The sequence below is a fragment of the Vipera ursinii genome (genome assembly GCF_947247035.1).
Source record: "Vipera ursinii genome assembly, chromosome: 7".
Classification (NCBI taxonomy): domain Eukaryota; kingdom Metazoa; phylum Chordata; class Lepidosauria; order Squamata; family Viperidae; genus Vipera; species Vipera ursinii.
Genome location: NC_139521.1, coordinates 32,342,534 through 32,358,848, shown reverse-complemented (window position 1 = coordinate 32,358,848; position 16,315 = coordinate 32,342,534). Strand labels below are relative to the sequence as shown.

Below are 16,315 nucleotides of genomic sequence, written 5' to 3'. Positions count from 1 at the left end.
TGACTTGGCAGAGATGGCGAAGATTTCGGCCTATTTGAAAGATTACTCGCAAGAATATTATATTATGGAATGGAGAAAATGGATTGAGTTTATCCAGAATAAGTATAGGGTCAAGAAGTTTTATCTAGCATTTGAATAAGTCTTCTTTCGTTTTCTTTTTTCTTTTTTTATTTTGTCTTCTATATATATTTAATAATGCTAAGTTTTGTTTGATCCTATATAAGTTAGAGAGTGATGGATTTTAGAATTTATAGTTGTTAGTATATGGTTGTTTATGATTGCTTTTTTATATATATATACCTTGTATTTAGCTCTGGGAAGTCCGGGGGGGAGGGGGGTTGGGGGGAGGTGGGGGGGGAGGAGGGAGGGGGGGAGGGGGAGGGAAGGGGGGAGGTAGGGAGGGGAGGAGGGAGGGGGAAGGGGGTTTTTTAAAGGAAAACTGTATTTTTAAAACTTTTCAATAAAAAAAAAGAAACCATCTGTACTAGTTAACAATTGCTTCATGAGCCCAAGTCAATGTGCTCAGAATGGTGTATAAAATCTTATATAGTTTGGGCCCAGGTTACTTGAAGAACTGCTAATTTCTATACAGCTTGCACCATACTTTTTGCTAATTCTCTTTTTCTATTGTGAGAACAATTTGCTGTTGTAATTGTTATAGTTCTGGAAGGGGCTTAACATATTTTACTGAGATCTCCTTGTGTTCTAAAAAGTTCTTTATAATTTTTAAGGCCTTCTTAAGTGGGCTTTAATGGCTTTTTACCTTGGCTTGTATATCAGTGTTTGTAAGCTGCCAAGAGCCACAAATGGATTGGGCAGCACAGGAAAAACAAAACAGAATATGGTTTGCTTATGTGATTTGTGAAGTAGGATCAAAGCAAAATTTTATTTTCATTTTGATCTATACATACTTTTCCATGTATTTTGACTTAACTGTATATTTAGCTATCAATTCAGAATATTTTATTTTTTTATTTTTTTTATTTTAATCTCATTTATATCCCGCCCTTCTCCGAAGACTCAGGGCGGCTTACAATCTAAGCACAAATCAAATGTGCTTAGCAATAGCAATAGCCTTCATTCTATGTATATGCCTGCTTATTGGGGCTTTCGCCCCCCCCCCAGCAGCATTATTACAAAGTCAGCTTATTGCCCCCAACAATCTGGGTCGTCATTTTACCTACCTCGGGAGGATGGAAGGCTGAGTCAACCTTGAGCCTGGTGGGACGCGAACCTGCAATAATTGCAGGCAGCTGGTGTTACTTAAGGAGGCATTAGCCCACTGCTCCACCAAGGCTCAGAATATACCTTTTTACCACAAAATAATATTAAGGTTTCATGTTATTTAAACAGGTGGATGTCTAAATGCTTTTTTTAAAAAATGCCAGTCCTCACACATTTATTGAAAATGATGTTTAACTCAATTACATAATAAACTCATACTTCAATTGTTTTCTGGAAAGAAGCTACGTCTGAATTATAGGAATGTCTTGATGGCTTCTTATAACAAAAAAACAAGCAAACTATATTTGGATTCCAAGATAATTTTTCTATTATCATGCCTATAAAAGTTGATATGACCGTCAAATAGTCTTTTTGAATAATAGGAGAAGCCGTATGTTAGGAGCAATTATGGGACTCACCCTGCACTGCATAGTAAAGTGCATGGAAGAAATGAATCCAAATATTTCTTTCCCATATATAGTATGTCATATTGCTTAGAACAAAAACAGAAAACTTTTGAGATGCTTGTAGGTGGCTATAGTGGAAAGGAAAGTGATTTCTTTAAATTAACATAGGGTTGGCAATATGCTTCTAAATATCTCCATTAGTGCTTATTCAATTCCCTAATCTATTTAAATGGGCGGTTTAATGTTTCAACTCACCTAATTTCGTATTTTTACGATTATAGCACATCCTTCTTCTGCCCTTTAAATTTCTTCTATTGTCTTTTGAATGTTTTCATTCTTATTCTATGTTCTTCTTTCACATCTTGTACTGTATCAACTTAAAAACCAACTTCCATTCCTGTCTCTTTTTTTTATTGCTGCCTAGCAATGTTTAAGTCTAAGTTATTTCCCTTATTACTTTTCAGACTGGCCATTTAGGTTTATGTCTCTTCTGCTAGTCTTGCAATAGGAACATTATATTGATGCAACAATCTTTTGACAGCTATTGTTAGTTATAAGTCATAGCACTTTTCTGAGGTACACAGAAAGAGATGCTGTTCCATTCAGAATCTGACTGTGTTTCCTAGGTGATGTTTGGCTAGCTATAAATGGAAATGATTCATGAATCTAATCCATGATGTGACCCAATCCAGAAGAGTTCTGAATAATCTGAATTGCTTTTCATAAGAACACGTATAGAATAATTGAGAAAACAGATGCTGACATTTTGCTGAGAAAAACAACTTTCTCAGAAACAGTGCAAACAATTATGGGCAGCTGCTCAATACACCAAAGCAAAAAAAAACCTTTCTACTCCAGAGTAGTTTAGCACTACATGCCAAAATAACTTAATACTGGCTAGCTGTTTTTCTATATTGCTCAAATGGGATTGGCTAACCTAACTAGGCGATCAGCTTTGGTTACAGCATTACTCTGGATTTCTTATGAGGTAGATCATGTATTCTGCTTTGTGTGCACAATTCCTCTTCTAATAGTTGCTTTATTAGTCTTATTAATATACATCTAATTTCAATTACACCAAACTGCATGTTTCAAAAGGGTATACAATAACCTTATACTTACTCAAAAAATGTTGTCCATCCAATTTCATCACTTCTGGTTGCTAGGAGTCCACTATTGCCATGATATGTAAACAAGACTAGTTCCTGTCCTTGTGCTATCATATTTTTTAAGCAACCGTTGGTTCCTATGGTTAACCAGATGACTTGATTGTCAGGAGATACTACCCTTACTGGCATCCGATTGGGGTCACGCCTAATACGAAGGGTATTTCCATTGCTGTCAGTAACTGCAGTTATATCATTGTCATTACTGTAGCTAAAATTGTACAGATAATCTCCTGTGACTAAACTCATCGTGTACTGATGAGTGCCATTGACATCAAAGATATAGAGCTCCTGATCAGTTGGAGAGGCAACTTCATAAAAGTTCATGGAATTCAGCAATGGTTTGTTCTTTGATACAGCTCTTATTCGAATATTTCCAAGATCTGCAATATACAGTGTTCCATCGGGTGATACAGCTAGGGAAGAAGGGGCACTGAGTTTGGCATCTTTAGCATAGCCATCGCCATTTTGATAGCAGTCACAATTAACATCATTTTTGCAATCACATTCAGAAGGTATTCCAGCAACTAATGAGATTTCTCCATCAGTTGTTACTTGTCTTATTCTGTTTATTTTTTTTTCATCTGTTTCTGTAATGTAAAGCACCCCGTTATAGGATAAAGCAATAGCGGTGGCTGATTCTAAGGTAGTTTGCACTGCATGTTTTCCCACTGTATATTCCACTCCAGGAACCTGGCAATGCATTGGCCTTCCAGCAGCTATACGGACTTGCCGATTTTCTGTAATCTGAAGCACTACGTTGTTATCCAGCACATATATGGAGTTATCCATTGGGTTAATAGCTAAATCTGTTGGCCACTCCAGACGTACCTTATCAAAACAAGAACAATTTATTAACACATTAGTTAACCTGGTTTTAAACAAATAAATTTTCTGAATGAAATTTAAAATAGCTCTAGTTGCTACTTTTGGAATACTTGTCTGTTTTCTTTTAATTGCACAGAATTACAGAGAATGGTGTTATTCAACAATTTAAATGACTGAACTTAGATCAAAACAATTAAATTAAAAATTAAAAATTATGAACAGTCTGGAAACAATGTCATTTGATTTTAGAGGCTGAACTTGTATGAATGAAAGAATTAAAAAAGTAAGCTTATAATTAATAAAGTTAATGATAGATTTGTTTAAATGGGGTTCTGTGGAAACAAATGGGGCTTTTAGGTCTGACTCCCACACAATATTAAGAGCTTGTCTCCCTACAAACCCAGCAATGCAAAGAAATTTCTAGAGAAATTATATCAATTTGTGAGTCTTTTATTAAAACATCAGTCTAGCAAAATCTCTTGGAAAGTTGCAAAATGTTATACCATTGCAATCACAGTTCTGATTAGGAGGTGCAGCATCTGAGCTATGCACAGACAAGAAGAGGTTTTGATAAACGTGGATTTATGAAGTTTGATAGTCTTTCCTGATTTTGGTCGTGTGTTAAATTGTTTTCAGGTATACAGTTCTAATTTCTACATTAACTTTTGATTTACTACAGCACAGTAAAGAAGCAGCAAGCAAGCATATAAGAAATAAAGAAATGCTTGTTTGTAGCACACTAGAATGAGTAAATGTTTGTATGAAATGTATCTGAGTCTTGTAATTTTCTAATATATCTGTTAATACATGTGCAATATTTGTTACAATCCACCTTGAAGATTTTTTTCTCAATTTTTCTAAAATGATGCTATAAAGGGTATAAAATCTTGGTTTTTATAATTGTTTTACTTTGATGATTTACATTATGTAGAATTAAATAATAAATAATTTAATTGAAGGTTGTTTCCAGGGGCATTAAATTCAACACAATATTCTTATATAAGACAGTAAATTTTATTTTAACAAGTGATCAAAGTTGAAATAACTATCAATATGTTAACACAAAATTTATTGCTGACTTTTTTAATCGTCTAGAATTTACAGACAGAAGCCATAAACAAATTAGACATTTACTACAAGTATAAGAAAATTCCTAACATAAAAATTTTAAAAACTTATTTTTTTCCTTGCTCCTGCCAGGAGTTTTATTTGCTGGAAAGACATGTGAATGAATAGATTAGACTTGGATGAATGAATGAATAATCTATTCATTTAGACCTGTATTTATTTTTTTCATTAGTGGATTGATAAAGAAGATGATGATCTTATTATTGTGTGAACTATACTGTACAGGCTGCTTCAGGGGAAAATGACTTATCTCAAAAGAAAAAAGAGTTCTTTATTAAAAATACCTGGCTGATATGCATACTGGTGTCACATGTTAATGGTCGCGCAGAAGTCAGATCATTTGAACCAAGTAATGTCGATATTATTCCATTTTGGTCCACTTTCCTGATCATAGTTCCATCAACAAAATAGATTAATCCATTCTTATCTACTGCCACTCCTTCAGTAAAACAAACAAAACAAACATATACTATATGATTTTCTTTCAAATTATAACAATGAACATTTTTCCTGTTCTATTTATACACTGCTTTTTACGTCTTTTCATGAAACACCAAGAATGACTCTAAAGATTTAATAGAATTGGGTTCTAACCAGATGTTTCTAATATGCTGGCATATCATGTATGAAAGTAAAGCATTGTTTGTTGCAGTTTGTTAAGCATTGTGTCTAAGTATAGACTGAACCCTTCATGATTCCCTGGATACAAAGTCTTTATAGCATGCATACATGACCACAGATGAACAAATGATGACATATGCATAATAATGCAATCATGCAATTGACATGATTTATATACTTGCAACACAGGTTATGATGCAAGCATGTAATTGTGGTTTTTGCATGATTATGGCTTCATATGCATGCCATCTTTTAGGTATCATTCCAGGTTTCTATGGACATCCCTGATAGAAGGTAAAAATGTTCATAATGCATGATAATGAAAGACAAATTATCAATGATAGAAAATCAAAGACTTCATTCTTGCAACTTTACTTTTCCAAGGTTCTTCCATTCAGAAAACAAGATATAAGTACAGGATTGAATAAACAATTACTAGACAGTATTAAATGTTATCATGAGTGCTGACTAATATTGCATATTTTTCTCTTCATAAATTTTCAATTTCCTGCACCTTTGGGACTCATCAGAGTAGCTTCTACAGCCTTGCCACCATCGCCGCATCGTGCTTCATCAAATGGAAGGCACTGTTCTCCAGTCCCTGCTACAACATCAGCATTTTTTGTCAGGTCTTTTGTTCCTGTAAGTAATTTTGGACGATAAATCCGTCTTGTATTTGTATCAGAAACATACAATTCTCCTGTGACTGGATCAGTTGCAAGATAGTATTTATGAGCTGGATTACTGCTGCAAAAAGGAAAACAATTTTTTTAGTATAATTATAATCCTATGTCACTTTTTTGTTTGTCTAATTCAGCTGTTCTTGAACATTTAGTATCCCTTTACATTCTAAAAAATAATTGAGACTCCAAAAAACTTTGGTTTATATGGGCTATATCTACTGTTATTTACTGTATTAGAAAATAGAAAAATTTAAAAATAATTGACTTGGCAAAGGCTAAATTCTGAGAATGATTTGTCTAATTGTATAATTCTAAGACATCTCTAACATATTTTAAATGTTAGTTTCAAATAATTACATTTGGATTTCTTTACTTAGATTGCTCCTTTGTTCTTAACATTTTCTCATGAATCTAAGCCATTTGAATACACGATCCATATTACTGATAAATAATATATTGTGTTTTCTTATGATCAAAAAGCATCTTTTATCATTGAGCATGATTTCATATATTAGACAGCATATTTGTGAATAAATCCAGCTTTTTTCAAAATCTCACAGCATTTTAAAACCTCTAAATATGCCACCATATTTTTATTTCCTATGAAATAAAAGAATATAGTTTTGAAGCTTTTCTTCAAAGCTAAATAAATTTTGGAGAAAAAGCTTTCTTTCCTAATGAGTAAATAACTTTATTAAATATATCTGCTGCTCAAAAATACAATCCAAAAACTTAACTAGTTGCATCAATAACAATATATCTAAATCATGGCATAAAATAATGAATATACAGCTGATAATATTAGACTGACTACTAATACACAAAACCCTAGTTATCCATCAGATCACTGTCCAATTTATTTGCAAATGTGCTACTAACATCTATCCAATAGATTAGATGATATCGCAGCATATGTTCACAAAAAATACTGCTTAGTATTTCATAAATATAAATATAATAGTGTTAGAATAACACATTGCATGTAATATTGTTGGCAAAGAGTGTCAGAGGTTAATATAAACAAGTTGTGACTAAATTATGTTTTGAAGTAGGGACACGTTTTGAATAATTATTAATATGTAATTTTAATAGACACAGAAATCTGGATGGAAAATATCATTTTAAGTCACTGGTAAAACTTGATTAATGCAACTGGAAACTGGAAAATATTTTTTGAAAATTCTTTAAGATAAAATAATGGATTATAGTAAATAATATATGCCTTTTCATCCATATCTTTTCACTAATGTGCTTAGGTTGTCTAAAGACAAATAAAAGCTTTCATCAGATATAAAATTCAGCTTTGGATAATAATTTTATACAGTTTGGTTGGAGAACAAATCTAAATTTAAATCAAAGAATATTTAACTTGCACAAAATAGTGGAATTTTGACTTAGTTTTATTACACTAGAAAAACATGGAAAAACAAAATGAACACATACTAATCCAAATACTGTTATTTTTATGGTGAGAGAGAACAACTCAAGGAATATATATTTTAATGGAAGCTAGCTTTTGTAGCATTTTATGGCTTGAGAAATGGGAAACTTGTGTATATCATTATAACATGTTAGATAGAAAGTGGGATCCAAGCAATTTAATTCTGACTTAAAAAAAATAAACAGAAAAGTAGATTTTCTTTAATATTTACATGTTTATCTTCATTGAATATTTCTGTATAGTAAAACATACATACTGAGTATTTCAGTATGATAACGCAAAATTCTGAAGTGGTGTAGCCCTAGAAGAATTTTCTACTACTACTACTATATTTAAAAATATGTAAGTGTAGAAATAAAATTCAGAGACAGAAATGTACCGTAGTTTTTGGACCATAAGACGCACTTTTCCCCCCAAAAAAGTGTGTGTGGGGGAAACGAGGGTGCGTCTTATGGTCTGAAGGTGATCCATATGGTCAGCCCCAACCTCCGCAAGTGGAAAGCGAGGGAGATTGCCAGGAGCACGAATCGGCACGTGCTGAGAAATGCTGATCTCGCGCTCCTGCAATCTCCCTCGCTCGGTTTCAGCTTCCCTTGCTACAAGAGAAAGCAGGCTGAACCGGAGCGAGGGAGATTGCCAGGAATGCGAATCGGCGGATATCGCGCTGCTGCAATCTCCTTTGCTCCATTTCAGCCTGCTTTCTGCAAGCGAAAGCCGGGCCGCAGGGCCGCCTCAGCGGGTACTGCTCTAACGCTGAGAGGGAAGGACAAAGAGGGAGGGAAGGAAGAAAGGAAGGAAGGAAAGAAGGAAGAGACAATGGGAGAGGGAGGGAGAGAGAGAAATAGAGAGGGAGAGAAAGAGGGAGAGAGAGAGGAGAAAGAAAGGGAGAGAAATAGAGGGAGAGAGAGAAAGAGGGAGAGGGAAAGAGAGAGGGAGAGAAAGAAAGGGAGAGAGAGAGACAAGGAGAAAGAAAGAGGGAGGGAAATAGAAGGAAAGAGGGAGAAAGAGAGGGAAAGAGAAAATAGAGAAGGAGAAAAAGAGGGAAAGAGAGAAGGAGAAAGAAAGGGAGGGAAATAGAGAGAGAGAGAAAGAGGGAGAAATAGAGGGAAAGAGAAAAATAGGGAGAGAAAGAGAGAGGGAAAGAAAGGGAGAGAGAGAGAAAGAGGGAGAGAGAGGAGAGAGAAAGAAAGAGGGAGGGGGGAGAGAGAGAAATTAAATTAGTAACATGGTTGTTAAGTGAATCTGGTTTCCCCACTAACTTTGCTTGTCAGAAGGTTGCAAAAGGCAATGGAACAATGTGACCATCATAAATATGAATCGGTTGCCAAGCATCCAAATGTAAATCACATGACCCTGGGGATGCTGCAACGGTCATAAGTGTGAAAAATGGTCATAAGTCACTTTTTTTTAGTGCCATCGTAACTTTGAACAGTCATTAAGTGAATCGTTGTCGAGGACTACCTGTACTTTATAATTTTTTTTCCTTTGGGGGGGGTGTCAAGTTTTTGACACCTTGCTGGGCGACTGGTGGTACTCGGACATTGCCTTGTCCTAAAAGTGGTACAATGGATGAAAAGGTTGAAAAGCCCTGTTTCAGTATACCGGTACTATTTGGTTCAGAATATTTTTCTTCTTCTTTTCCTGCTCTAAAAACTGGGTGCGTCTTATGGTCAGGTGCGTCTTATGATCCGAAAAATACAGTAGATAGATAGCTGATGTATCCTTTTATTTTTGTAAATAACATTGCCCTAACCATGTAACAAAAGGAATAATGTGACTGGATCAGTTCAATTTAGATGGGCAAATAAAGCAATGATTTTGATTTGCAACATGTAAAAAACTTCAGGGCAATATACTTAGCAAGGCTGTCTTTCTAGAGCGATTTACCTGGACTCTGGTCGTTACAGCAGCTGCATGCTATATCCTACTAACCTACTAAAACCAGGGTAGTGCATATCTCAAGATACAGGCTTTTGCCTGGAGTAATCTATTTCAAGAATACATGCCTCAGGGAGATAGATTTGATTCCTTCTTTATTCTGCTTTCATGGGGAGTAAAGGCTGATATGTATAACTGGGGCTTTAATGTTTATGTCATTTTCTATTTATACTTTTTATAAAAAATAGCAAATAGATAGATAATGTAGAAATTTAGAACCAAAAATGTAATATGAGGGCTAATGAGAACAGCTGAGTATGATTGTAATTTAAAATAAGTGTGAACATTACAATATGTCATGAAGAAATGTTACAAAGCTACATATATGAAGCATTTTTACTGTAAGCATAAATGCATGTGTGCTAGTCGTTTCCAACTCTATGGGCCAGTGCTCATCTCCGTTTCAAAGCCGAAGAGCCAGACTTGTCCGAGGACATCTCCGTGGTCATGTGGCCGGCATGACTAGATGCCAAAGGTGCACGGAATGCTGTTACCTTCCCACTGTAGTGGTCCCTATTTTTCTACTTGCATTTTTACGTGCTTTCAAACTGCTAGGATGGCAGAAGCTGGGACGAGTAACAGGCACTCACTCTGTTACACGGCACTCGGGATTCGACCCGCCAAACTGCCGACCTTCTGATCAACAAGCTCAGCATCCTAACCCACTGAGCCACCGCATCCCTACTGTAAGCATATGTCATCATTAATGAAAAAATTCATGAGAAACAAGATGAATTTCAGTTAAAGAAGAACATTTCTAGATCAGAAAGCTCAACCCACAATCGGTCATGCCCTAGTCACTTCCAGATTGAACTACTGTAATGTGCTTTACAGGGGGCTGCCCTTGAGGAGTATCCAAAAGCTTTAACTGGTCCAGAATGCAGTGGTATGGGCAGTTCTGTTTGTCCCCAGAACAACACATCACACCTCTGCTCTACAAGCTGCACGGGCTGCCAGTTTCTTTCTAGGTCCAATTCAGACACTGGTTTTGACTTAGGTCCTTCATGACATGGACTGGTTTATCTGAGGGATCATCTTTCCCCAATTTTATATTTGCTCTCCTACCAGATCTGACAGAAAAGGCATGCTGTGGTCCTATCTGCTAGGGAATTACTATTGGCGAGTCCCAAGATGCGAGTTTTCAGTGTTGTGGTACTCGTCTTATGGAATATTCTCCATCCCAAAGTTAGGTTACTTCCATCCCTGTTAATCTTCTAGAAGTCCCTCAAGACTGGGTTACATTACCGGGCTTGGAGGTCCCAAGGAACTGGTGACATCTCAAGATGTTTCCCATATTATGGATGATAATGGTTGCTATACTTCTCTCTCCATTTGTGGTTTGTATACTCTTAACTTTTTAAAGATTTTTTAAAAAATAATAATAATAGTTGTCTATATTTTTATAATCATGGTTTTTATAATGACTAATTTTATATTATGGTTTTGTTTGGTTGTTGTACACTGTCCAGAGACACTTCTGCTGAGATGGGCAGCTACATAAATTTGATAAATAAATAAATAAAACATAAAAAATACAACTATAAAGATTTTATATTATGAAAATGACCTGTAAAGACAAACAATAAAGATGAAATGAGAAGGCGTTAATTCTCTGTATTGCACAACCTATTCAGCAGCTGTGGCACATGCCAATGATATTTTTCCTGGAAAGAATTTATCATATTTTCCCCTCATTATTCCAATTTGTACTTATAAATCATATTATAACAGCAAAGAAAATATTATTTGTACTGTTCTATTCTCATTTTGATCTGAACCAGAAAATTTAAAAACATATCAGCCTTTAGGAACATAGGAAAGTCTTCTATCAGGCTAGGAATGTATTAACAAAGGAGATCAGGGTAGCAAAGAGAAGCTACTCTGAAAAGAATGAACCAGCAACTGTATGGAAAAGCCTGAAGAATATAATTGGCTACAGCTATAAGATCTCCCTCCCTTACTGAAGAGAATCAGCAAGTAGCAGATGACTTGAATGTGTTTTACTGTAGATTTGAAAGGAGATCACTGTCATTTACCACTACCTTCCCCATCCCTAACAGTAGCCAATCTTCCTTCACCTATCTCCATCCTTCATCGTCTTCCTGGCCTCTCACCTCTGGTGATCTTAGAGAAAGATGTGTAAGGTCTATTTCATAGACAAAAGATGGGGAAAGTACCAGGCTCAGATGGAATAACTTTTTCTTGCTTGAAAGTCTGTGCTGAACATCTTCATCTGCATTTTTAAAAAATCATTGGAGATGTGTTATGTCCCTTCTTATCAGTGAAACGACTTGCCTCCAGAAGTTAGGGTGCTCCAACACAGGAAGTTTTTAAGAAGATATCAGACAACCATTTGTCTGAAATGCTGTAGGGTTTCCTGCTTTAGCAGGGGGTTAGACTACATGATCCCTTCCAACTCTGTTATTTTCTATTCTGCTTCAAATGTCCTACTATCATCCCAGTTCCTAAGGAACCCTTCATCTGTGAGCTAAAGGACTACTGTAGACATCTGTAGTAACAAAGACCTTTGAGAGTTTAGTGCTAGCCCACCTGAAAACCAACATGGATCCGCTGTTATATTCCTTGCAGTTTGCCTACCGAACAAATAAATTGGCAGATGATGCTGTCAACATGGCATTGCACTGTATCTTGCAACATCTTGAATCCCCGGACACCTATGCACAAGTTCTTTTTGTAGACTTCAGCTTGGCATTCAATACCATCATTCCAGAAAATCTTTACTCTAAACTGATTCAGCTAGCTATGCCTGTCCATACTTTTGGGTGAATTATTAGCTTTTTGACGTAAAGGAAGCAAAGGTGAAGCTAGGGAAAAATACATCTAATACCCAGGCAATTAGCACAGGTGCCCCTCATATCTATGTGCCTTTTCCATTGCCTTTCTGTCTATATACCAATCACTGCATCTCTAAGGATCCCTCTGTTAAAGTACTGAAGTTGGCAGATGATACAACAGTCAATGGTCTCATTTGAGACAGTGATGAGTATGCATATAGATGGGAGATTGAATAACTGGCCCTATGGTGCAGCCAAAACAATCTGGAGCTCAACATGCTTAAAACTGTAGAGATGAGAGTGGATTTTAGGAGGAGACCTTTCTACCACCTCTTATTATATTTGACAGCACAGTATCAGCAGTAGTCTCCTTCACGTTTTTGGGGTCTATAATCTGTCACAATTTGAAATGGACACCTAAGATTAGAACCATCATTAAAAAAGCATAACATAGAATGTTCTTCCTGAATCAACTCAGGAAGTTCGGACTACCTCAGGACCTGTTGATACAGTTTTACAGAGGAATTATTGAGTTTGTCATTTTTATTTCTATAACTGTCTGGTTTGGTACGGCAACCAAACAGGACAGGTACAGACTCCAAAAGGTAATTAGGACTGCAGAAAGAACAACTGCAACTAGTCTGCATTCAACAGAAAACCTGTATACTTCGTTGGTTAGGAAGAGGGCTGAGAAAATATCTACAGACCCCTAGCATCCTGGGCATACACTGTTTCAACTCCTCCCCTCAAGATGCTTCTATAGGGCACTGCATGCCAAAACAACTAGACACAAGGACAGTTTTTTCCCCTTGTTCCATCACTCTGCTGAACACCTAATTCTCACAGTATTGTATAATACTGTGTACATGTGTACATTTACCCTTTTTGTATGGCTGTAGCATTATTATCTTTCTTCTTTACTACCTACTCTTATTGGTATTATAATGATTATTATTACTCTATTGCTTTACATGTACACTGTGAGCTTCTGCACTGTAGATATATTCCTTGTTTGTCTAACCACACTTGGCCAAATAAAGCTATTCTATTCCTGTTCTCAATTCCACTTCATTCGAATATTAGAGCTTCTGACACATTTGAGGTGCCAAAGGTTAAATTTTGTATATCAGATTTTCCATCATAGCGATGAAACATCCTCTGTTCTATTCTGTTGATACCCAGTTATGTTTGTACACATGTATACAATGTTCAACTATGTATCTGGATTACTGCAAGCTCTGATGCCCAGCAGTTAAATGTGTAAATGGATTCCATAAAAAAGGTAATATGGCAGTCTCTCTTTATGGTATTGTGGATGCTCAAAAGACAGTGAGGTAGGTAATGAGTGTAGCAAAATAAAGTTAGTGAATCTTTGAAATAAAACATAGCCAATACCTTAAAAACAGATCAGAAATACATAAAGATAATGAAGCATTGTTTTATCTGTTTTAAACATTACATTTTCCTAAGGAGTCATACTTTAAAATGTAACAGGTTAAACTGGGATTTGAAAATAATTTGATTAATAATGAACAGTAGAAATTTTTCACCTTATACTTACTAAGATTTATCTCAGAATAGTTTTAAGCAATAATGTTTGAAGCAGTTTTTGTAGTACTTTATTCATTTAAAGCCAATAATAGCCTCAACAAAATGTATGAACATGCTTAAAATGCTTACCTATGTCTAAAATCTTTATTTCTTGGTGGGTAGGCAAAAGAAGGAAGAGCAAAAAGAACAGTATTAGAAGGAAAAAGTTAAAAGAAACAAAAAATTGGTAAGGTTGCTAGTAAGTATTTAGCCGTAATTTTATGTATTAATTTATTAGTAAGATTTATATTCTGCCTTTTTTTCTGGGAGCTCCAGGTGGCATACACAATGCTCCATCCTCCAATTTTTCCCCACAACAACCAACCTGTGAAATCATTTGGGCTGAGAGAGAAACACTGATGCAAAATCACGCAGTGAACTTTCATGGCTGAAAATAGACCCAAACCTAGGCATCCCCGTGATAGTCAAACACTGTAGCCCTTACATACAGCAGTTCCATTATCGTGGCCACCTGAATGGTTATGATATATTAAATGGTTTTATAGTTGTGTGAGTAAAATAATATTTTGATACCATTTGTATTTTTATACTCTGATGGATAAAGAGACACTACTGAGTCATCACAGCTACATTCTAAAAATTAGGTATTTAAAATTAGGGAAAAATATACCTTAGTTCAAGTACACTTGTTACATTTCCAGATGGGAATATCCGTCGAACATAGTTGAAATCGCCTACATATAAGCTTCCATCAATTCCACAAGCTAGGGCAACTGGAGCCAGAAGTTTATTGCCATCTGCTTGACCATTGCAACTTGGGCAAGAAATGCTGCGCCGTCGGCCATTACCCATTATACTACTGACAACTGGTGGCTGCTGAGAGATAAACTGATTTTCCCCATTGCCTTTATACAGGATTCCTTATAAAAAAAAAAACAGAAACGTGATTCCCCCTTGTCTTTGTAATAACTTTTTATAACCAGATACATTTTAAATATAGTAAGCTTAAAATTTCACAATGTGATTGGCATTTCATGGATGTTGATATATGAATAGTTTATCTGAGCACTTACCAATGAAATTCACAATAGTTTGTTCATAAGCATTGTGAGCACATGCCAGAAAACAATGTTTTAGAATCAGTTCCAACTGTAACTCTGTGTAACAATGTATGGTTAGATATCCTGTCCTCAACCATTCATATTTACAGCTAGTTCAGTAATAAGAAAAACAAGGATCTTCAGATAATCCATAATGAATCCCTCCTACATTATTTTCTATCTAAGACTTGTAATGTTACATATAATAAGCCAAATATGTGGGAGCAGAACCATATGCAAACAGCTGATGTACAGCTGGTTCTCAAGTCTGCCCAAGAACAAGAGCTATGTGCGTGTAACCCCAGTTAGCAATACTCTTCTGTTTCTGGACAGAATCCAAATTTATGTTTGTCTTCTTTTGTTCCAGAGAGCTGGTATGTTGACTGTCTTCACATAAACTGCTTCTCACTCTGCTATATGAGAAACAACTGCAGAATTCATTTGCATGGAGATTTCCTCTTTTAGTTTTGGCTGAATGTTGGATTGGAGCAGTGTTTTCATATTCTTTTTTTCTTGGAATAAACTACAAATATATGTACTGTTAGTACAGTATTATTGTAGAGCAGTTTTCTGACAGCTTCAATTTCACATTGCAAAAAGGTTTTATAATAATTTACTTTGGGTTGCAGAGTCTGGTTTTATAATGTATCTACAGTTACGTTCTCATATGTCAAACACAACAAAAATGCTTTGACAGGCCACCTGCACTTTAAACCTAGTTCTGCTCAAAGGCACCAACAATCATTGGATAAAGACAAAGTATCTTGCCAGCATCATTTTTTGTGACCTTCACAGGGAATGTGGGGAAGAAAGATATGTACCTATGTAGACTTTCATAAGTAATGCTGTCTGTTGGACAGACTTCTTTCCTCGTTATTATCAAGATTAATGTTTCAATCTAAGTCTGCTGCAAGAATAGTGAGCTATTATTGTAACATTTTTTTCATTATAAATTTCAATCTAATTTAAATCATGCAATGTACATGTCCCTTTGTAGTGTATAGTAATACTGGCTTCACCGACTGTACAAAATTTAAAATTGAAATTCATGAAAATTACCAGTCAAATATTATTATGAGGTTTCACAATCCAAGCTACTTTAGTTTCATTAGGTAAATATTTCATAATCTATCTATCTATCTATCTATCTATCTATCTATCTATCTATCTATCTATCTATCTATCTATCAATCTATCTATCTATCTATCTATCCATCCATCCACCCACCCACCCACCCATCCACCCCAACCTACTTGCCTGCCTCCCTACCAGAAGACTGTATCATTACTGTACATGGAATTCAGTTCCTCATAAGCACTTAGGGAAAAAGTGCACTAGTGAAATCTGAAACCCTACTTCTATGATTGCATCCTTTATGACAATGTGGAAACCTGCAATGTCATTTAAATTCATGAGTTCTATAAATTTAATC

The 16,315-nt window shown here is 35.6% G+C and overlaps 1 protein-coding gene across 3 annotated transcripts in view; it reads right to left on the bottom strand.

The window, feature by feature from the left end:
* TENM3 (teneurin transmembrane protein 3) overlaps nucleotides 1-16,315 on the bottom strand; it is a 229,182-nt gene that overhangs the window by 37,732 nt on the left and 175,135 nt on the right. For 2 of the 3 annotated variants that reach the window (XM_083367441.1, XM_083367442.1), the window contains 5 exons: nucleotides 14,453-14,702; nucleotides 13,912-13,932; nucleotides 5,889-6,121; nucleotides 5,038-5,192; nucleotides 2,754-3,628 (listed from right to left, as the gene is read on the bottom strand). In XM_083367441.1, coding sequence (XP_083223567.1) covers nucleotides 2,754-3,628; nucleotides 5,038-5,192; nucleotides 5,889-6,121; nucleotides 13,912-13,932; nucleotides 14,453-14,702 — 1,534 coding nt within the window. The remainder of the gene's footprint in view (nucleotides 1-2,753; nucleotides 3,629-5,037; nucleotides 5,193-5,888; nucleotides 6,122-13,911; nucleotides 13,933-14,452; nucleotides 14,703-16,315) is intronic. The other variant, XM_083367443.1, reaches the window with a different exon arrangement.